This window comes from Bombus pascuorum, chromosome 2 (genome assembly GCF_905332965.1).
Source record: "Bombus pascuorum chromosome 2, iyBomPasc1.1, whole genome shotgun sequence".
NCBI classification, from domain to species: Eukaryota; Metazoa; Arthropoda; class Insecta; order Hymenoptera; family Apidae; genus Bombus; species Bombus pascuorum.
In genome coordinates this window covers 23,151,149-23,175,488 of record NC_083489.1, presented here as the reverse complement: position 1 = coordinate 23,175,488, position 24,340 = coordinate 23,151,149, and the positions used below count along the sequence as shown (strand labels likewise).

General features: G+C 33.2%; 2 protein-coding genes across 2 annotated transcripts in view; one reads left to right on the top strand and one right to left on the bottom strand.

Moving 5' to 3' along the window:
- Positions 1-19,216, top strand: part of LOC132904726 (uncharacterized) — a 28,525-nt gene extending 9,309 nt beyond the window's left edge. The window contains exons 3-6 of the mRNA XM_060955440.1: positions 1,873-2,045; positions 13,417-14,378; positions 15,279-17,969; positions 18,123-19,216. Of these exons, the coding sequence (XP_060811423.1) occupies positions 1,873-2,045; positions 13,417-14,378; positions 15,279-17,969; positions 18,123-18,386 (4,090 nt within the window). The 3' untranslated portion in view covers positions 18,387-19,216. The remainder of the gene's footprint in view (positions 1-1,872; positions 2,046-13,416; positions 14,379-15,278; positions 17,970-18,122) is intronic.
- On the bottom strand, positions 19,096-21,662 carry LOC132904624 (serine-threonine kinase receptor-associated protein). Its single transcript, XM_060955279.1, has 5 exons — positions 21,361-21,662; positions 20,591-20,889; positions 20,278-20,507; positions 19,842-19,978; positions 19,096-19,741 (listed from the first exon to the last, which is right to left on the bottom strand). The coding sequence occupies exons 1-5, from the start codon at positions 21,473-21,475 to the stop codon at positions 19,530-19,532; spliced, it is 993 nt and encodes a 330-aa protein (XP_060811262.1). The 5' UTR covers positions 21,476-21,662; the 3' UTR covers positions 19,096-19,529.
- Between the last annotated feature and the right edge of the window lie 2,678 nt (positions 21,663-24,340).

The window sequence follows — 24,340 nt, the reverse complement described above, 5'->3', positions numbered from 1 at the left end:
TAGAGAGTGAGATAAGCTGAAACACTGTTAATACATTTTTTAAGTCGTTCAGTTTGAAAATTAGAGTGCACATAAAAGCTTTATCGTGTACTTTTCCACTTGTTATTTCATAATCAATATTCTATGTATTTATGTATCTATGGAAAATAAAAATGTGGAGAAGCATAGACAATGCACATAATATACAAAATATTCAAAGTATCCCTTATAGCATTGGAAGAACGAAATAAATCTCAATTTACTTCCTCTTTCTTTCGTTGTATTTATAAAAATTAGGATTTCCTTAAACGTCCATGATCTAATAACGAATGATCTGCATTTTTAGCACATTCAGTTCATAGTTCGTAAAGATAGGTATAAAGAATGTTTGAATATGTGTATTGTAAATATGTATATAAAAATGGTGAATTTCTAAAAATTGGAATAATCTCACTGTTCGTATCGTTTTTCATAAAAAAGTGAAAGAGAGAATCCTTTGATTTAGTAAATTATTAAAATAACTTAAATTTAACAATCTCGCGATGTTTCTCCTCTTTTGAGAAGTCTCTCTCTTGGTGTAAAGACAGGAGGAAAATACGAATTAAGAAGCAGATCTCATTCTTTCGATTATTCTTTGTTCGCAGGGAACTGTAGTTCCTTTAATTGATAATACTGGCATACGTCCGATACAGCTTCGGATATTGTTCCCGCGGAGCAATTTGTACGTACATAACACGCAATCCTTTACTGTGCGAAAGCGATTTGATTTATAACCATGCACACGCATCAGCAGGCAACATCTTATTGTTAGACACTTTACATGGCTCACATGACTCACGCATGAATTATACTTCCTCGTTGTTGTTGTTGTACCATAAATTCCTCATGGAAAAATCGCAAATCGTTTCCTTTTTTTCTTATCATTTTTCTTTTCATTCTTCTCTTTTCTTTTTTTTTTTTTTTTTTGTTTTTTTCTTTTTTTCAAAATCTTCTCCACGACGATTCAAACGTCCATTTCCTCGCAGAATAGAAAGTCACGACGATTATCTACGTTACGTTAACTGATTGAACGGTTTGAGTGTCATGAGTGATTTATCACGGCTCGTAAAACTCGCACAGGAATTACTTGAATACGAACACGAACCGATCACACTTGATACGTGTTATATTATTGCAACATTTGGACGTTTTAGCTGACACGAAGATTACTCGTTGAGAAAAATGAGTGATCTTAGTTAAGGGTTTAAATGATGGCTTATTAACCTGTTGCGTGTACGATCGAACTCGAAAAGGCATTCGAAAAATGATTTTTTCAGAAATACCAACTGGATAGTTCGTTATAGGGTGGAATAAGCAATAGGAGAACCGAATAGTAATTTTCCTATTGCTTTTTTCCTTTAGAATGAACTATCCAGCTAGAATTTCTGAAAAAATCAGTTTTTGCACTTATATATATGTCGGAGATGAAAGGACATCGGGGCCTTTCATTTGGAATGTTTCGGAAGGTTTCCGATACTTTAGTCCAGACTTTTTATTATAGCCGTACTTAAACAATAAGACCGAGAAATAGCTGTCTATGAGTTAAGTCAATTATGTTCGCCCGAGATTTTAGACAGTGGGCTTGGGCTCGAAGTGACATAACGAGTCGCTGAACGTAGCCACGGTGTCCTTTCATCTCCGACACACACACACACACACACACACATAGTAACTTATGTTAGTATTCGTCTTTTCTTCAAATTTTCTCGATATTAGTATACCAAAAATAATTTCATGTACCTATGTTGATTCGTTCTAATAAATTTAGTTCAACTTTTTTCAATTTGTTTCGTGTAATTAAAAATGGACTTAATTGATAAGATTTATTTTATACAAATCCTTTGATTTTTCCAGGTACCAAAATAGGCCAGAATCGAACGATGCTCCCTGCAGAATCATACCGGATAGACCTTGTCCGCCAAGCAAGTATAGGACACCTTCTGGTGCCTGTAATAATATACGACATCCTGTTTGGGGTGCTCGTGGTGCACCCTTCTTGAAATTACTGCCACCAGTATATGCCGATGGTAAGTAATTATATTCATGAATAATACATATACCGAAGCGTGAATAAAATAGTTCAAATCAAAAATTTTAAACTCGCATAAAATGTACGACGAATGAGACTGAAATGTCAATTTTGTATTTTTTGTTGTGTTCGGTATACGTAATCATACTAGACGAATCTTACACAGAATTTATCAGCTGCTACGCTGACAAATTAATTAGGTGCGTTAATTAACAATGACATCTGATATTTATAATTGGATTATAGGAAAAATCTAGTAAAATAAATCTTTTTCACTACGAATACCAAAGAACCTCTCTTTTGATATAGAAAGATGTTAACATGAAATTATATAGCTTATGTTCCTTTTTTCTTTTTCTTTTTTTTTTTTAAGATATATAGTAAAAAAAACGAATGAAATACTTTTATATGAAGTTTCGTATACAATGCTATAATGGAGGCTATTAAAATAGAGAGAAATATTTTAAGTGATTTTGAGAAATCTAGTCTATATGTAAATTTGAGTGAAATTATAATTTATTATTGATATTTTATATCACAGAAGATATCACAGAAATTATGCGTAGAAAGTTTTAAATGTCAATAGTTACGTAACTATTAAACAGTTTTCAAAAATTTATTAACGATTGCTCTGTGTAATTTACTTACATTATACGTCACAAAAATGATTAAAAACAAAAAAAAAAAAAATTATTAAAGTCAGATAATAATTTCTAATAAGATATAAACTTATTTAAATAAGATATACGTTAAAGACAGATAATAATTTCCAGTTAATTAATTTGTATATTTTCTAATGATTTTAATTACCGGAAAATGAATTACAAACTCAAACTGATAAACTCAAAGTTTAGTTTGTCCTCTCTTGTTGTACTTGCGAAAGAAATACGATCGTAAGAAATTATAGTTCGTTTCAAGCATTCTTTTTCTACATTTAACATTTTTGTCTAATTATAATCAAAAAAAAATATAGGAAATATATTTTTACACTGAAATATGAATTATATGCACTATCTTGCATGTCTTACTCTGTCTATAAACTGCGGATAGCTTAGCACATTTATCGTGAGTTACAGACTTAAGTAGCTTAAATTAGTGGCGTTAATCGGACCATACTTTAACCAAAAATTTCTCTAATTGAACCTCTCAAAAATCAAAATGACCAATTAGGTCCAATTAGATAATATTTTCTGTAAATTTCTTAATATTTTTTCTAGTTGTCTTAAAAAAACAGATTACCTCTTTCCGTAGATTCACTTGTCACAAGGAGACAGCATAGATAACAATAAATTGAAAGGAAAATTTGCAAAAATATTTGAACGTATCTTCGCGTTTCTCTGCTTTTTAATTTATCGAATTAGTAAAAAAATGTATATCAAGGAAAGATCAGTTTCAAATCGACCAACCAAAGCAGATGTTAATCCTTGCAAATGTAAATACGATATAATTCATTTGTAACAAAGATTGCTAATACGATACTAATAACGATCACGACAATCGTGTCTCATTACGGTACTAATACAATTTTTAAAGAATATTATATAACAGGAGGAACGCGTGTATTATAAAAGAAAAATCTAAATTGTTATATATCGAAGATTTGATTACAAATCTATCTCACTCCAATTAGCGTGTAATTAGCGTTCCGTAATTTATAGACGAGAGCGTACGTGCAAAGATTATTCGAGAGTATTCGATCCTCGACGATCGTCCCCAGATCCGTTACAACCACTTTCTGTATCGCGAATGGAAAGTGAAAATTGGAACGAGCTAGACGTACGAGCTAGACCTACGAACTGAGAGATCCATTTCGAAGAGCGTTGGCATGCTCGCGAGGATTAGAAACGGCGAATTAGCATGCCAGAGGGAGCGGCGAGCCAACGAAATAGAGAGTCCCTCGTCGAGTGTCGATTGCGCCATCGTCCGCGCGAATAATAACTGATTCCACCTGCGATCACCGTCCTCTTCGACTTATTACGCGTTCACCGACAAAGCGGAACAATTCCGATCAGGAATTTTTTTCTGCGCAAGGAAAACACGCAATCGAACGCTTCTTCCTGCATATTCTCTCAGTGTGGTATATATACAGAGGCTCGTAGAAATATTCAAACATTTGCCACAGAGAATGTTTATTAGCGTATCGTCTGTTTTATATGAAACTTTTTGAAATTCCATTATGCTGTAACAAAACACTGTATAAGAAGACTTCTATTAGAAACGGATGCTAAAGATGATCTCGTTAAATACAGTTTACTAACATAGTCGATAGCTGATATAATTGACAGAGCGAGTAATCGATCGTTTAAGTAATTTGCTTATTTTTGTGAAGTGTATGCTTGTAACGAATATCTTCCAATTTCTAAATAGGTTTTCAGATTCGTTTTAAATTTTAGCTATATAAGTACGATAGTCGTGTTTCATTACAGTGCTAATGAGATTTTTAAAGAATTTTGTATAACACGTATAATTCGTACAATTTTTTATGAAAATTTATGGAAATTTTCTGTAATAAGTATTCAAATATTTTCATCGGCCACTGTAACCGCTTCGTTCGATTTGTCGGTTGAAATGATGTTGCAAAATGTGGTTTTTTAGAGAAATTCATTCGTGCTGGCGTTGATTGGAAGGTATTATTGGCAAATTGTGAAAGCTGATAGAAAAATAAAATATAACCGTTAAAAACAGTTTAATTAAAGGTTTATATTAAAATCCAATTAATTTCTTACAGTATAACGTAAGAGAATAAAATACTCTTTGAACCGATTTTATTCTAAAATTAACCGGTAATTTTGAACCGATATTATTCTATTTCTTTTCTTTTTCTTTTTTTTTTTTCAAATTAATATTTTGAGAGTGATTTAAAAGTTGTGCACAGCTGTGTATTAATCACGTTGCAAGTATATAGTAACCATTTGCTAAAGACGCGTAGAATATATGTTCTTCGCAACCGCAAAATTATATTTTTTCCATTAATTTCAATTATGTAAAATGATTATTTATATGCATATTGCGTATTGCTATTTCGATCCGAATATAAAAAACATTTTCAGTTAGAAGTGATATAAGTTGAGAATGCAGAAGTTTTTGAATTTACAAAGCATAGAAAATAAATTTTACTATCCACAGCCTTTTACTAATTGTTACACAAACAAAGATGCTCGATTTGTATTGCATCTTACTGATTCTTCAGTATGTTTGTACTTCTATTCAGACTTAGCATGACTACGCTAATCTTACTTCTTACGTACCTGCATATATGTATGAACTTAAATAGTATCTCATTGTTTAGTAATTTTTCTAATCAAAATCTTCGTGAAATATTATTGAAAACGTAATAACCACGAAGAAAGAAAATAGAAAATTAGTAACTACAGTTTATCGTCTAGAAAAAAAATATATGTGTATATATATATATATATATATATATATATATATAATGTATATATATTTAATACAAAATTCAGTCCTTTCTCTTGGTTCTTGATATTTTGCTGTGCTACGTAACACTTTCTTACTACCTTCTTTCTAATTTTAAGTTTAATGTTCTATGATGAAAAATTAACGACATTTTCGAAAGTTTATTAGTTACATAATGTTTGAATAACGACATTTTAGCAAAATGTACTTCCATATAACCGATTTCTTTTTTACCTTACTATAGTTTGCTGCAAGTATAGAACGATACGTAAGATCTGAAATTGAATGGTTCCAGAGTAAAAGAGAAGAAGAAATTCCTGTGAAAGTGAAGAACCGTAGAAGGAATTAAATTATAATTAAGGATTGAATTGCTCGTAATAATTAGATCCTGATCTAAGTTCTCGTATATAACGATTTACTACGTAATAATATCTATGAATTCGCGATTCACAATTTCTGAGTTATAAACTTTTCATTCATAACTTTATAATTCCACGTCAAATTAGATAGAAAAATAAAGTGTAACTTGTAGAATTTTTCGTAAACTTTCATTTGCTTTATTACCGAATTAAATAAAATTGCCAAATATTAACTTATGATACGTAAACTTCCGATTTATAAAATTTGACTAATAATATTAGCGAACGTTTATGCATTTCTGAAACACGTATGAACATAAAGTGCATAGAGTGCAGAAACGTATAAAATATGCAAGGCATAAAAGTTACAACGTATATAAAATTATAACGTGTACGTGGATAAAACAAATCCCTGGTCAACGACAGATCCTGTTCCTTTAATTGTATTCATAAATATGTGAATTATGTATTACGTAGCTATTTATCGTAAAGTAATAAGATATAATAAGATACATACGATACATAACTAGGGGTCGCTGAACGTTTGACAGGGATGCGGAAGAAAAGCGAAACTACAGATAAAAATTGAATAGAAAGTTACAGTCGCATCAATGAGTGTACACGAATAATCCTACATTATGAATAATTCTCGTACGAAAGGCATTTTCCACGTTGTCAGATTAGATACGCGATCATTATTAACGTAACCTAACACAATTCACAAAAGCTTCGCGATCGATGTTCACTTCCTCTAGTTCTAGAAATATATCCGCAAACTTTTCGTAACAGTTCGCACACAATATGCATTCTCCCCATGTACTATCTCAATGCGGTTTTAAGAATGATTCGTTACATCCAGCTTTTTCTTTGTACTCTTTTTGTTTGATCTCTTCTTTTTCATTTTAAAATTAATCGAAACTAAGAATTAAGATTTCATTTCGAAAGTCAATTTTTGTATCGTTGGATAACAAACCATTGGTTTTTTAAAAATAAATTGTAAATTCTCTGTTCGTGTCAATCTAACTTACATTGAAAAGATTCTATTATTAAAGTAAATTCATGTCTAAACAATAATTTACTTTTAAAATCGGTTTATATTACGTGTATTATAATAGTATAAAATCACATTAAATTGCCATTCATTCTGCTGGATATTATTTTCAAAAATCACATTAACCTGTCAAACAATTCCGCAGCAGCTTGTGGCAATGTAGCGCAGAGGAATTATTAACTAGAATTTATTCATATCATGTTGATAATATATATTATAACTTCGATACTTTAGGAAATATTTTGCTTGTTAAAAATTATTTTCGAAATGTTGGTTATCTTCTATTAAATATAGTACGCTTTAATTAGTAACTTCATCTTCTGCTTCAACGCCATAAATAACTAAAAAGCGTGCTACGAAACGTTAGAGTGACTACTAAAAATTATTTCGAAGAAAAACAAATTAATTTGCATTAAAACTAATGCGATTGTCAGTTTATTCGACGATTAAATCTGACAAAGTGTTAATTAAAACCTGGACAATGAAATTCATTGGAAGTGTGATTTTGGACGCGGCAAGGGAAGGCGCGAGACAGTTGGCGCCTGTGTCCAAGGAAAAAAAAGATGCAAACGAAAATATGAAAGTGAAAAGAGCGAAGAAAGTGACTCGGGTGCTCTGGCCAGTGGTTCCCCGCGCCTACCTTTCAACAGCGTTGACCCAAAATACCTCTGATCGCCATCGAACAGTACATGCTTCCACGTATTTTCGTCGCGTCGATTTAATCGAAAGTCTCTCATGTAGCTAAACTGTCGGTGTTGACCAGAATAGCGATCGGCTCGACAATTTGTACAACGTAACATGTTCGAATGAGTTCGAATGAGTTAAAATAATGGACTCATCAAACGAGATGACACTTGTCAGAATGAGGAATTTGCTTACCTGATTGCAGCTTACTAGCGTATACAGTGAAATCTAACAATAAATAGGTGTGCACCTTATTCTAAGAATTAATCTATCGTTCTAACATAATCTATAACTTAACATGTCCTTTCTTTTAAATCTGGATATATTAACATTTGTCATTGTTTCAACTTCGCCTATATTTTCTTTTCGTATATATTAAATTTTGATATATTAAAGCCTATAATTGTTAAAAAGTCGATCCGAAAGGATTATTACCAGATTATAGTTTATGAAAAAATTACCTAAGAAGAATGTGTTAATCTGTGAATAAAAGAAAAGATGGTAACTGTTGAAGACGATTAGGAGAAGAAAATGTTATTGTTTGTTACTAAATATACACTAAGTATACATGTGTTGTTAATCTTAAAATTGTTGAGCTAAGTTTCCAGCTGGTAGAAAAAAATCATAATGCATCACATTATACATTGTTCGAATCATATACATACATAATCTTCTCTAACGAAATTCTTGCCTATCTTTTACTCTTTTGACGTTATGGTTTGTTTTAGCGAAGGAAAAAGATCTTACGTAAAAATTATTTTTCGTAACTATTGGCAAACCAGAAGCTACCTCCGACTTTGATCTTTTCTTTTTATCTCGACCATATATCGGATAATATTTAATGGAATATAAATTTTAGGAGTAATATTATAGAAGGTAAATTTTATTCTATCAAATACTTTATTATTAAAATAAATTAAAATAAATAAGAAAGAGAATAAGAATGACATTTGTACAGAATAAGTAAATATTCACAAAAAGAGAGTCATCTTCGATTTTGATAATATTTTAATATGTTGTCAAGATTAAAAATTTTCTTAATAATTATTTTTCGATAATAAAATATTCCATAGAACAAAATTTATGTTGCATTCAATATGATTCTTGAAACTTGTATTCTGCACAATGGTATTCCTAAAACTAGTACATACATATTTTATACAATAACTGCTCTTAAAATCGTCGGCTGCTTCAATTGCTAGGAACACCCTGTATATGCATCGTAGTTAAATGCATTTACAAGTAAACTAAGTTTCGTCTCAGACATTTACGAGAATATTTAAATGCCGCTGTTTCCCATGCTTGTCTCTACACACGCATATGAATCAACCTAATTAGGGGCAAGGACAGGTCTTATTGAAATACTTTTCGAACTCTGTTCACCCGTTTCCCATCGTTAGACGAATATTCGTAGCAATCGACAGATTGATTAAACACGTCGATTCAACATCATCATCGTGTCACCATAAATCCTGTCGGTACAAACGTATCGATAGACACATCGAACCGTAAAAAGACGATTGTAACCGCGTAAGACACGTGTGCCTCATTGTCAGCCTACTTTAAAGTCGAGATTCATCGAGTACGGATAGACACGCGTAACCATGACACAGAATTTTGACACACCTTCCACATTTCGAGGTTTGTTAGGTCCTCCTTTCCTCCTGCGTCACATCGTCATTAAGGTGAATCTGAATCACTCTATGCAACCAGAAATTCGGAGAATTTTTTGCCAGCTTCGGTGGAATCGACGATTTTGGGTCACGAAACTAATGTCTATTTTAATGATCATGTAAATTAGTCAACTGTATTTTATTTAGATCAATAATTATTGACATAATATATATTCTTACGTATTATGTGCACTGTGTGCTACTTTTGCATCTTGCTTAATATCTATTGTTTTCTATGATTGTACCATCGCTACCGTTTTCATAAAAAAAGCTGATTGTGATATTAAAAACTGGTATACGATTTTCTAATGTTTTTACTAATTTTTTACTAATACTAGCTTTTTTTATATTTCATCCATTTAAATAATTCTGTATTCAGCGAAAATAATGATAGTCTGATAGTGTCATGTTTAAAGAATAGAGGGGATGAGAAAGAAATTCAAGTATGTACTCTTTTTAGATTCATGTAATTGAAACAAAAACAGGCTTTGCCGCGTTTCATGCCTAACTATCAAAATTGATCGATGTACATTGATTTTTAAGCTTAGACGAAGATCGAGTGCTTTATGAATACAAAAAATCATATTTACAAAATAATTCTATTTTAAACTGCGGTTTAGTGCATGATCCATCTAAGAGCGGTTTTCTTGGTACGATCAAAAACCGACATTACTTTCCCACCAATCTAATAATACATGGCAAGAAGACGATTCGAGAATTCTTCAGAAGTAAAATTCTTCAGACAAATATCGTGAATTTCTGAATCAGGAATTTTTTATCAAAATATTTACGTCATATGAGAGTATGATTTGGAACGCGTAATGTATACATGAAATTAGCAAATTACATAATTCAATACAATAGTATAGGGAATTATTATAAAAAAAAAAGATAAATTTTCCTACGTGCAGAATAATAAATCCGCTCGTTTGTTGATCATTAGTTACATTCATTAGTCCGAAGAAATATTGTAAGAATTGTTACTTATGCTGCTACATCCGATATGGACAAATATTCAAAAGGGAACTAAAGAATCTCAAACAGTTTGTATAATTCGGTTTTTTTGTGTTTAAACAACATGAAAATTATAAACAAGTGACATATAATGCTATATATTATACGTATATCTATATATTACACGAGTGAATTCAGAAGATGTAAGATGTAAGGTGTAAGATGGAGAGATGTAGAACTTTCTATTTTCAGACCTGCATATTTTTAAAGAAATTCCGATAAATAAAAGAAAGGATTATCTTTGAACGTGGTAGATAGAAACATTGTTTTCGATAGTCAAATCGATAATACCGATGGACTAAGATGATATGAAAAGGTATTTATAGATTCATATAAAGATTTTAAATTTTAAACATTTTTCAAAAAATACCGGATAAAATGTAAATATCAAAATGCGGAAAAAAATGTTCAATTCGGAATGTAATGTATCGAAACGCTTAAGCAATAATATCTTAACTTCGGTGCTATTATCGAAGATTAACTCATCCAAAAATAATAACGTTAATACTAAATAACAGTATTTTCTATCACGTCATATACGAGTACATCAGTTCGTACATGTGTAATCAATTTGTCGAATTACATGTACATTAACGTGTTTTTAGAATTATTCAAGAAAATTATCGTTGAAAAATATTACTGTTATAAATTGCATTAAGTATTAAGTACCATATGGCATTACTTTTGTTGCTACATAATCTTATTCAACAATAATTGAATTATTGAACAATCAACATCACAGCTCAAAGTCTGGCACCTCATAAAATAATGTAAAGTAACTTTCTACTTTGAATGAATATTACTATTCTGCTTCTTAATATAGTATACCTGATCTCACTTGTGATTAAAGATAGCGAAATTCACTACAACTTTCTAGGCCAATACTTATGTTCGACAAATCAAATAAATCTTATTAGAAATCGAAAGCTTTTTGTCAGCACCATATAAAGTTACTATGCCTATATAATTCAAGCAAATTCCGTTTTTATTTATGAAAATAATTTCCAATTTTGCAATGTTGAATACAACGTAAAATATATAATAAGATATAAAAATATAAATAAGAAATATATATAATAAGTAATTTTTATATTAAAATAAATTCAATTTAATAAGGTTGATTTAATTAAATTTTATCTGAAATTGTTATTCAACACTATTCTTATACTTTTTTGAAAATAAAATATTAAATTTAGCTGAATTAAAGAAACTATCGTTCGTTTAAAGTTGCTAATTAGAAAGGAAGAAGAAAATCAAAGCTTTTGTCGAGTATCTAATAAGAAAAATAACAAAGCAAATGTGAAAATAAATAATACAATACAGTATGTACAATAACTGACGATAAATTACGATAACTGACGTAAAAAGTATTTGAATTTTTCTAATACGAAAATTTTAATCAAGTAATTCTCTTCCTATTATTATTCACATTAAAGTAATGTCAAAACTTCATATTCTACGTATACATACATGCACGCATGTGCCTATATATATATATATATATCTTCTAGAAATATATTTTCTACCTTCAAGCATCAACATTTAAAAAAATCAAACTTGCTACTTTTATTTATAATTTATTACAACATTTATCATACCACGTTTAACACCGAAACGCAATTATCCAGTACTATCTTTAGATTACAACTACGTACGCCAAATGATTCTACATTATTCATTGTCGAAAATACTAAAGGCAAAATTACCATCATTTGACACAATTTGTCGCGTTAAAGAGTATAAATTCTTGTACTCGGTGCAACCGTAACTCATCAATTTTCCATGTGATATGACCAAGAATAATAAACTGTATTGGGTAACGTTTAATTTAACGCAGATATTACCGATCACAGTCTGCGCTGGCCAACCATTTAATCTGATTTACGTCGCACACCCCCGTGAAGTAAGAGTGGAAACTGCGGCCATAATAAACTCCGTAAAGAGGAAATTATCTTTCGTTTGTGTGATAATATACTATAGTGCAATGTAGAGAACACGTCTACCATCTTGTCGTAAGGCTTGTTTCGACAACTTATAATTGATGCGCTTGTTATTTAAAAAAATATTACGCTACGACATTTGCGAAACATGTCAGAGACACTCATTTTCTTATTTTATTTATCATATAAAAGACCTATTATAAATTGTTAATAAAATTCATATAGCGTGAAAATCTACCAGCAGATTTATTGTAACGTCCCTTACAACTCCGTTCTTATTTAGAAAGCTATTTAAAAAATAAATATTTAAGATTTTAAAAGTTTGACAAATTCCACAATTGACTGATAAATTGCTTTGTATAAATAAGTTTTAGGAAATAAAGTAATAAATATTGTTATATATATATATATATATATATATATATATATATAATAATTATAATTATAATTATAATTATTATAACTAGACTGCGGATATTTAAACAAATTCGTATCTTTATGAATATAACTAGAGAAACAGCGCGCCATAACGAACAAAATACTTTAACACAGTAACTAAATGTTGTGATCAATACTATACTTTGACATATATAGTTTTATATATTGGCATATTGCGCACATCCCGCAATTTTTGCTGTTTAAATTTCCTATGAAGCTAATAATTCCCTTTTAATCGTCTTTGCTACAATACGCAGCAATTACGCTGGATCTATACTTCTCTTGGACTATTTATTATTACTATTATTATTATTATTATTATTATTATTATTATTATTATTATTATTATTATTATTATTATTATTATTATTATTATTATTATTATTATTATTATTATTATTATATTACTATATTATTGCCGTATATAATATACGTATGTTATTTATATTAATATTACACATATATTTCATAAATATGAAATTATAAAATACATTAATTCAGAATATAATAATATAATATTCAGAAACAAGATGAATCAGCGTAGAACTAGGAATTTCATGTAAATACATATTTACAGCGTAATTAAGTTGAAATTGTGATTATGTACATTTCTGTGGATAAATACCAAGGCGCTTATGAAGAACGAAGTAATGGTAAAAGATTGAAAACAATTGTTGGAAGCTTATCTTTACCCAAATATATACATATATTTGGTACCTTATTCAAAAAATCGACTAAACATAAAATTTGTGTCTCACCATCAAACTTAAATGCAACTACTGTCTGTTATCAGGTATCGCTAGTCCGCGGCAGTCAGTCGGAAACCACGTGTTCCCAAATCCTACTACAGCAGTATCAATGCTGATTAGCCATCTGCGCCTCACCTCAGAAGCTCACGAGGGTTTAACGAGTTTGTCTGGTGTATGGTCAGAACTAATACTCCAAGACATCGCATCTACAGTACACCCATCGAACAAGCAAAATATTTGTTGCTCTGGGACGGCAAGACACCCGGAATGTTACGAAATCCGCGACGAACAAGGCAAATGCATAGAATATTGGCGCTCTGTACCAAGTCTGACCGTGCACAAATGTAACTTCGATACCAGAGAACAGATGAATGGAGCATCGGCGTACTTAGATGGCTCCCACATTTATGGACCAACAGACGAACAATTACATCGGCTGAGAACGTACAGTGAAGGGAAAGTGGACGTTTCTAACTGCGAAATGTGTAATAATACAGAAGATAAGGCTTTAGGAATGATATACGCTGCTCTTTTGAACGAACATAATCGAATATCAAATGAATTGGCCAGGGCCAATGAGCATTGGGACGACACGAAATTATTCCTGGAAGCTCGTCGAGTGGTCGTCGCACAGATTCAACATGTTACTTTGAACGAATACATGCCGAGCATTCTCGGAGAAGGCGCTCGAACGGATCCAGAATTGATGCCTGTTACGAGCGGATTCTACAATGGTTACTCGTCTTCGAACGTGGGAGGCACATATGATGCGGTCGCGTTGGCGGCTCTCCGTGCTCTGACATCGCTACGTAAACCCGCTATGGACGATTCCACGTGCTTGGAAGACCACGTGATCACGTCAGCCAATCGCGTGAGTCTGGATTTGAGTCAGTCCGCTTTCGAATCACGCGTTGATGTAAACGCACGCTTCGTACACGTGGGTCGCGATCATGGCATTCCTGGATATGTCAAGTTTGTGGAGGATTGTTCTGGACACAATGCCACGGTAGGTTTATACCAATTTAATTGTACGTGAGATTTATTTATAGGTTAAAATTTTTGACCTTGTAATAACTTTATAAAATGTAAGTTTCATGCACTGCATAATATGCCTGATAGTGACTGACCGTTTCTTACATAATATTAAAATATAAATAAAATGCAAATAATAAAATACATACATTATATAGCGAATAGGTATTATTTAAAACTATTAGCTTATACATATACATAGAGTTAGCGTTTTCTTTATATTAATACGTCCTTAATAATCTATCTTTACAATTTTTAATTTTTCTGTAGTCTTAAAAAAGATTCTAAATGATGACAACATAAAATTGGCAGGTTGGTCTAAGAATAGATTTTAGAACGTATTAAAACAAAAATTTAGACTCATTTGTAATTATTCGTGTATAGATTTTTCGTTTCGTTTTGAAATATGTATGTTAAGAAGATTTGCTTTATAGGGATTACAATCACTAGATCCTATGTATTCTAGATTCTAAAAGTTGAACTAGAAACTTATTGCCCATCACTAATCTGAATTTTACTTCTCTTTTATTTAAATTATTGTCAATCTGATATTACTTATTTTTTTATTAAAACATAGCTTAATAATGAAATTATAATTTATGAAATATTATGCTTATATCTATATCCTTTTTCAGCATAAAATTCTTAATTATATAATATGTGTTGTATGAAAATTTAATCCTTTTTGTAAGTTACATTGAGTTTTTTTCTCATTCAGAGAATTGCTTATAGAAAATGATAAAATTATATGAAAAGACAATTATACTTAGATTTAATTAACAATTTCATATTTTAAATATTTTACTTTAAACTTCAAAATAAGACAAGAGATACTATAGAAATGTGCTTTTTCTTTTTTTTTTTTTTTTTGCAGCTCCAAAATTTCATGGATTTGGAACATTTTATGCACCCCACGCACGTGAGGCTATTGGAATCCATGTATTCACAGGTAGAAGACATCGACCTTCTTCTTGGTGGAATTTTAGAAATTCCCAGAAGGGGTGCAACAGTCGGCCCAACGTTCGAATGCCTTTTAAAGAGACAATTCATCAAAACTAGGAACTCTGATCGATTCTGGTATGAGAACGACATCCCGCCTTCCGGATTGACTGCAGCCCAATTGGCCGAAATTAGAAAAGTTTCTTTAGCAGGTATTCTCTGCGGCAACACGAAAATCGAGAGAATCCAGCCAAAAGCATTTATTCAGCAAGATCCATATTTAAATGCTAGAATTAATTGCGATCAACACAGTGTACTTGATATAGCTCCATGGAGAGAAGAACCTCTTCCAGAGCCTACCAAAGAAGTGGTAACTGGCAGCAGATCTGTGATTCCAGAATTTATTCCAGAACTCAGTCCTAGTTTGATAGCTGCAGCTGTGAAGAAAGCTGAGGCTGATCTGATCCGAAGGAAACAACTGGAATACAATTCCTGGTTACAACAGAGAATAGCAGATCCTAAATCTCCAGCTGGGACGGCTGCCAGTTTCTCGAAAGCCAACAGAGATGCTCTTTTATTAGCCAACTCTTCGATTATGTACGAGTTAGCTACTAATGAAATTCTGAATAGTATTCATAGCTTGAGACGTAGGAAACGACAGATCTTCGATACCACAGACAACATCCTTGGTTTCCCTACTAATGACTTCTCTGATTTACTACAGAATGTTGATATCTCTGGATTCTTATCTCAAAAAAAGCCTACTAATCACGACGAGATCGAATGTCCCGTAGATGACAGTCCTTGCGATCCAACTAGTCCATATAGAACATTATCAGGTCACTGCAATAATTTACGTAATCCTAATCTTGGAAAATCGTTGACAACATTCGCAAGATTACTTCCTCCGGTCTACGAAGATGGAGTGTCAAAGCCGAGAAGCACATCTGTTACTGGAGTACCTTTACCAAACCCCAGAGTTATCTCTACGGTGATCCACCCTGATATATCCAATCTTCATAATCGATATACATTAATGGTCATGCAGTATGCCCAATTTTTGGACCATGATCTCACAATGACGCCGATTCACAAGGGTTTCGCTGAGTCTATACCAAGCTGTCGTTCGTGTGATTCTCCTCGTACGGTTCATCCTGAATGCAATCCCTTCCCAGTGCCTCCTGGTGATCATTATTATCCCACCGTGAACGTAACTTCCGGTGCGCGAATGTGTTTCCCGTTTATGAGGTCTCTACCTGGTCAACAGCACCTGGGACCTCGAGAACAGATCAATCAGAACACCGGTTTCTTAGATGCATCCGTGATCTACGGTGAAAATACTTGCATTTGTAATGTTCTGAGAGGTTTTAACGGCCGCATGAACATCACTCAGAGCCCACATAGAGGAAATAAGGACCTTTTGCCACAATCTCCCACGCACCCAGAATGCAAAGCTAAATCGGGCTACTGTTTCATTGGTGGTGATGGTAGGGCATCTGAACAACCTGGATTGACTGTTATGCATACGATGTGGATACGAGAGCATAACAGAATCGTGGAAGGACTAAGACAGGTGAATCCTCATTGGGATGGTGAAAAACTCTTCCAGCATTCTCGTCGTATAATCAGCGCCATGTTGCAACATATTACGTATAACGAGTTTCTTCCGCGAATTCTCGGTTGGAATGCAGTCACTCTATATGGATTAAAGCTTCTACCTCAAGGCTATTACAAAGAATATTCACCTACATGCAATCCTAGCGTGCTTAATGAATTCGCCTCTGCTGCTTATAGAATTGGTCACTCGCTCTTGAGGCCTCATTTACCTAGGATGGATCGTAATTATCAAAATGTAGAACCTTCTATTTTATTGAGAGATGGGTTCTTTGATCCAGATATGCTGTATCAAAACGGTATGATGGATGAAATGACACGCGGATTAGTGGCCACTCCTATGGAGACCTTGGATCAATTTATAACCGGAGAAGTAACCAATCATTTATTTGAAATTCGTGGAATTCCGTATTCTGGAATCGATCTTGTTGCGCTCAATATTCAGCGTGCCAGGGATCATGGTATACCGTCGTACAATAACTATAGAGCTCTGTGTAATCTGAAGAGAGCTACCACTTTCGAAGATTTGTCGAGGGAAATGGCACCAGAGGTTATAGCTCGGATGAAACGAATCTACACATCAGTAGATGACATCGATTTGTTCCCTGGCGGAATGAGCGAAAGACCTCTTCAAGGTGGACTCGTAGGACCTACGTTCGCGTGCATAATCGCGATACAGTTTAGGCAGTCGAGAAAGTGCGATCGATTTTGGTACGAAACCGACGACCCCAACATTCGATTCACTGAGCATCAACTTGCAGCAATTCGGAAATCTACGTTGTCTAAAGTTTTGTGCGAAAACATGGACGAGCATAACGAGATGCAACGAGCGGCATTTGATTTGCCAAGCAATTTCCTAAATCCACGAGTTCCTTGCGGTTCTATGCCACATATAGACTTGTCCGCTTGGAGAGAAACGAGGCACGGTTGTCAAATCGGAGGAAGAAACGTAGCTCTTGGAGAGTCTGGCTTCCCTACACCTTGTACTAGTTGCGTTTGCACAGCTGAAGGTGTACGTACCCTTTACTTTTTATTTTAATTTATTTAGAAAAATAACGTATCGTTAATTCTTGTACGTTTTATGAAAAGATGGGAATTACGAAAATTTTACCCATATCATATGTTATTTTAATTTCCCCCCCTTTTTTTTTTGTTTTCGTTTCAGACTCAATGCGCTTCTTTGAGGATTACCGACTGTAATCAGCTTCTACGTGAAGCTTCTCGAGAGGCGATTTTACGCGACGACGTATGTACGGCACAATGCGGCTTCGTCCTAGCAGCGACGGAAGCTACCTCGAGACTTCAGCAATTCACTACACCAACCAGCTTTTCCGGTTTCGTGCCACACAGAAACAGCCTAAGAAGCGCACCAACGCCGGTTTCGTTCAACGGTTTCAAGTTACCCGATCTCTCGCAATTCATCGGTTGAACAAGAAAATGGTCTTCAAAAAGACTTCTCGCATAACTGGTCGCTTATTAACTATCACACGCAAGAGACCACTGTCTTCCTTCAAGAGACTGTACAACGACAGTGACGTTGGTTTTGTAACGAGCTGCGCTCATCGTTAATAATCGAACAATTTTCTCTGTACAGAAACGCGAATCAAGAATTACGCATGTCGGCTCGTACATTTCGATAAAAATCATCCGTAAAGAGAGTGAAGAAATAATATATTAAGATTCGCATATGTATTATATATACGACTGGAAACGTTTTAAACGAGACACTGTTTCATTTTGTAAGAAATATCTCTTTTTTTTTTTTTTTACTTGTTATGTTTAGTAATATTATTTTGTAGATTATAAGAAGTATTTAATTTGCGCGAAAAATCATATACTCAAGTAACAAAAGTGTAAAGAGGTCAGTACACGACGTGCCCTGTATAATAAAGCTGTCATTGGCAGTTGGAGGAAAAATTGTACAGTGATCTCGTGGTACGTAATTGCAGTGTGAAGATAAAGAAGACTTTAATAAATTGTCACGGCACTTAATGAAATAGTGACATTCGTTAGATAAAAGGAGTACACAAGTGAATATCTTAATGGGCGGATGAGTGATATGTGTATCAAAGGAGTTGCGCTGGTGTTTGACATAGCGAAATTGTTTTTATACTTGTATAGTAATTATAATGCGAAAATAACAAATGCGAACACAAAATTTAATTCTGAATGTCTTTCTTCTTGTCATTACACCTCTATCTAATTTTGTAGTATAATAGTGACATGTATAACGTTAATAAATGTTAATGTTTCTTTTTCCTTTTCTTCTTTATAATAAATAGTGAACGGCGTCCCACACTCCCATGACTTATTAGACTACAATGAAGGTTGGTCCGCTTTTTAGTCCTCTCGAGAATACCACAATTAATAGGCTGATTTGAGACGTTGATTATACAGATCTGATATTTACAAAACATATGGTAGATATCAGCCAATTAAATACAATTTCATACATTATGAAAATTCGTTCCGTGTCGTTTCATTTATACACTTCTATAAATGAAGTATTTGTTCCGTTTTTTTCTTTTTCTTCATTTAAAGTACTTTATACTATTTGTGAATCGTTAGATTTTTAACTGGCAGGAACTTCTTGTTTATTATTCAGCACAGCAGTATTCTCTTGTATTGCAGGCGTTTGTTCTATACATCGCCAAAGACCATATGTTTTGCCAACAGTTGTTTGCCATAATCTCAAGGTACCGTCTTCTGAACCGCTAGCGTATAATTCACCATCTGGCGAGAAACGTACACAATGTACAGGACCAAAGTGGCCTTTGAATGATTCTGAAAATGATTTTAAATATTTGTAGATATATTAATATTAAAGAAATATGTATAGCTATTTGCTCGCTTTGTAAACTTATGTATTACAATATTAACTTACCAATTTCTGTACCTGTAGCATAATCAAACTTGTACATTTTTAAGTCTTCTCCTCCACATACAAAAATGCTACAATCTGGATGCAAACTAGCACTATTCATTTGCGTCGGCGCAGTGTACTCACGTAATTTGGTTAATCTGCACAAATAATTACAATTTTCCTCAAGTGCTACCAATAAGTAATGAAGAAACATGAATAAAAGATATACAATCTATTAAAATGTAAAATATACACTGGAAAGTACTTCCTAGTGGGACAAGGTTAACTTGGAGGTTCTGTAGAAAATCCATGTTCAGGATATTAATGTGTCTGTACCAACAGGTGTACAAGCAGGTACATTACACACTAACCTTGAACTTGTTTTGCTGACTTCATTTATTTTATATTTTAAGATATGCTATACGCGTTATGGTAAAACAGAAAGAAATGGACATACTCTCTGCTATTCCAAAAAGTGACTATGTTGGAGTGAGTTGTGGTAATAATGTTCCCATCTCTTGACACTTCCATAGAATTTGGAATTGCTGGAAAATCTAACCTTCTTACTTCTTGACCACTCTTTCTGTCCCAAACTCTCAATGTTTTGTCATCGCCACAGGTAATTAATGCAGTATCATTATTGAAAAACGTAACATGCCTGATGCCATTTTTATGACCCGAGAATACCTGTTGATGTTAATGATTAAATAAAGCAGTACTAAATATTATATCTTTATAAAATATAATTATAGATACACGATAATATCTACCTGTGGTGCTGCATCTGGTTTGTTAAGATCATAAATTCGCACAAGTTTCTCATTAGAACCTGTGCACAAATAATTAGAATCAATGCTGAAGTTGACAGACTTTACAATATGTTTGTGTTGAAACGAATGAATTTCTTCTCCTTTAATTGCATCCCAGACTTTAGCATTAAAATCCGCAGCTCCTGAAGCAGCTCTTGTAGCCCGAGGGTTTAATGCAACACCCCATACCGCTCCTTTATGTCCTTCAAACGTTCCAATCCAATCTCCAGTATCTCCTTGTCGTAACATAGGTTTGCCATCTAAAAATATATCAATTTGTTTGTCAGCATAAATTTGCAACTAAGGAAGCACTATAATTTTGAAAATTCATTCATTGTCTAACAAAATGGAGTAAATAAAGCAGATGTTTAATTTAATGTACTTTAATAAAACAGATTAGTCAACAACTTTCATCCAATTAGGATAACATACATAGATGTATATGCACGTAAATACATTAGCGAAATACAGCGAAATTTAAGTAATTCATATTCAATTTTAGTAATTCATTCATTTCGATACTATAGAAAAAATTCATCAGGAAATCCATATCGTCGCAAATGTATAGTATCTAACCTCGAAACCCGTAACTTATAAAACCTTGGTTTTCAAAGAAACTGGGCCAAGGCGATCAAGAACTGAACGTTGTCGATCGCAGAGAAAAAGAAGATTGACCGATACGAATCAACAACGAGTTCCTTCTCGAGGCAGGAGATTAAAAAATTAATTACCTTTACACGCCGAAATCAGATAATATCCAGATTCAGTGATGTCGGAGAATGCAAGATGCACCACAGGTCTAGTATGTCCACTACATGTCAGCGGAGTCTGTCTCAAATTCGCCATAGTGTGTAATTACAATCGCAAACGATGGGTCGTCCTCTTTTTTCGATGCACCAACACCCCTTAGGGTACGAGGAAGAGATTTACTTGCAAATCTACTTCCACACTCCCTATGAACTTTCCACGATCTCTTAAACCACTTCCAACGAACCGTCGCCATCTACGTACGACGCGACACTAATCGTCATGAATGTAGCAAGCGCACAAAACTGTAGGCCAAGTTCAGACAGGAAGAACGTTATGGCGGCCTCGAGAACTTTTCAACTCGCTTCAACCAGTTTCGAGGACGAAACCTGAGAGTGTATTCCTGTTCTTCCTTTAACAGACAGAAAATTGTCTTCTGTAGATCAGTTAACAAATATGGTAGTTAATCAGTGTGTACATTATACGAATTTTCTAAGCAGCACATTATCTGTTTATTTATAATTTTTACGTATTTGAACAAAATACTTAAACATATGTACATTATTCTGTTTAAATATTTTCTTAGAAGTTTTTGAAGATATACTAAATACATATGTATATTTAGAAATCAATTCAAGGGTCAACTATAAGGAATTAAAAGAATCAGAGATATAATTATAATTTATATACTATATAAAAAGTTCATCATAATTTAACACATAAATTTAATATATGAGTAAGTACATATTCGGCCAGTATAATGTAATATATTAATAAATTCATATATGTATATATTTTATTATTATAATAGAAACATTTTAATTTCAATGGCATTTCACGACAACGTCTAAAATAATACTTTTATATTATGAAATATATTTATCAATTTTTTAATATAAAACCATAATTTTTTACATATATAGAAAACTCAAACCTTTATTACAATCCTTTTGTTTACAAATATAAAAATAAAAAAAGAAATATTAAATTAAAGAAAATTTAAACATCTATACACGTATATGTAGCGGATTTTAATTATTATCGAAGAGTAGTTTTATAAAATTTGTTGCCTACTTTTTCGTAATTTTTTTATTGTATGGGTAATGTATAAAATATGTTTTAAAGAACGTCTGGATGGAACTTTACGTCCTTGATAGCTTCTGTTGCCTCTCTCTAAAATTCGTGGTTTGTTTTCGTAGTATCTATATCTATCTTTGTTTACCACGTGATTTCGTTGACGACCGTGAGTGGCTCCAACCGATCTCTTTCCCTTCGAATAACCTTAAAGCCTGTTCTGGGAAATGTAAACTTATGCATCGTGCAAAGACTGACAAGCAGTAGCATATATGTGAAACAATGCGATAAAACTAGGTCGAGTTAGAGAAAAGAATGACGAATACGAACTGTGGATAATAGTTTATTGTAGGTACAATTGGAATTTAACCAATTATTGCTACATATGCAAGGGTTTTTTTTTTCTTTTTTTTTTATTTTATTCTGGTTATTTTACAATTTGTCCTTATGGACATTTGGTAAAGTGTTATATCTTGTTGGTGAAGAAAAAAAAAATAAAAATAAAAAATAAATATAGCATGTGGGCGGCTACCCCCAGCGGGGTGCCTGCTTCGTGTTTTCTAAGTTATATCTTTTATGAGGTCTATTGGGTGTTTCCTTTTTAGTCTTCTTGCGATATTTGTTGTGTTGCGAGTTTGTTTAGGTGTTTTTTGTTTTCTTTTGTTCTATGTTTTTGCCATTTTGCTTTCGCTTTTCTTTTATCTCTAATTTTTTCGAGGATGTCTGATGGGATTTGTTTTGTTTGTCTAGTGGTAGTTGCTGGTTTTGTGATTGCCCGTGCTGCCTCTTGTATAGTTTTTGTAAGTGTTGTTACAGCTTGTTCGATGTGTTGGGGCGTTTTCAGTGGGATGTTGCAGTTGATTTTGCTTTCAATTATTTCTTTGAAGGTTTGCCAATTAGTGGATTTGTTGCATAGCGTCTCTGAGTTGTTGTAGAGTATTGGCTTGTTTCTGTATGTTATTATTATGGGTGTATGGTCGGAGCTAAGCTCGAGGCTGGATGCTATATTTATTTTATTTCCGTTTAATCCCTTTGTTCTTGTTAACATGTCGGTGCTTTTGGTGGATTGTTTTAATAGTTCTTTTATTTCTGTAGCGTCGTTGGTGTTATTGTTGTGGTTTTGGTTGGCTACGGGTGTTACTTCCTTGGTTGCTTGCGCGTAGCTTCGACTGCCAGTGGTGTTGATATTGTTGTGGTTGTTGTTCATTACGTACTGTACTTTTATTGGTGTCTCAGCTTCTGCCCTGTCTTGTTGTGTATGTGGTAGTTATATGTCCTGCTTCTAAGCGGCGGAAACAATTTACGTTGGAGTATTTTTCTGGTTGGGCAGCCTTTGTAGCTGGCTGGGTGGTTTCCGTTGCAGTTGTAGCACTTTACCTCGTTTATTTTTCCCGTATATGGGCAGTAAGTTGTCAGGTGCTTTTCTGCGTATTTGACGCACACCGGGTTTCTGTTGCAGTAATTTTTTGTGTGCCCACATTGTTGGCACCGCATGCATTGAGGTATGTCTTTTTTTTGTCTGGGTGGTTCAACTGTGATTATTGTGTTTAAGATTTGTTTAATGTCCTTTTAATTTGTTTAATTTGTTTAAGATTTCCTTGTTGTTTTTGTTCGGTTCTAGTTCTATTAGGAACAGCGGTAGTGGTTGTTTGGTATCAAATCTTGTTATGTTATTTATTACCCTTACCTGGTGTCCGATTTTGGCTAGTTCGTCACATATGTTGCTTGTGTTTGTTTTAGGGTGTAATCCTCTGATAACTGCTTTATAGCTTTTGTCAGTTTTGAGTTGGTAGGTATGGTACCCGGCGTTTTTTTCTTTTAGCACTTTTACCACTTTTCTGTAGGTTTCTGGGGCGTTGATCAGCACTTTTACCTGGTCCAGTTTTAATT

What these genes read in the sequence shown, in the direction of transcription:
- LOC132904624 (XM_060955279.1), bottom strand. Translation starts at nt 21,475, where the DNA reads ATGGCGAATTTGAGACAGACTCCGCTGACATGTAGTGGACATACTAGA. An exon ending in ACTTTTTGGAATAGCAGAGA is followed by an intron (nt 19,979 to 20,277) that starts GTATGTCCATTT and finishes TTATTTGTGCAG; the next exon opens with ATTAACCAAATTACGTGAGT. An exon ending in TGCTACAGGTACAGAAATTG is followed by an intron (nt 19,742 to 19,841) that starts GTAAGTTAATAT and finishes AATCATTTTCAG; the next exon opens with AATCATTCAAAGGCCACTTT.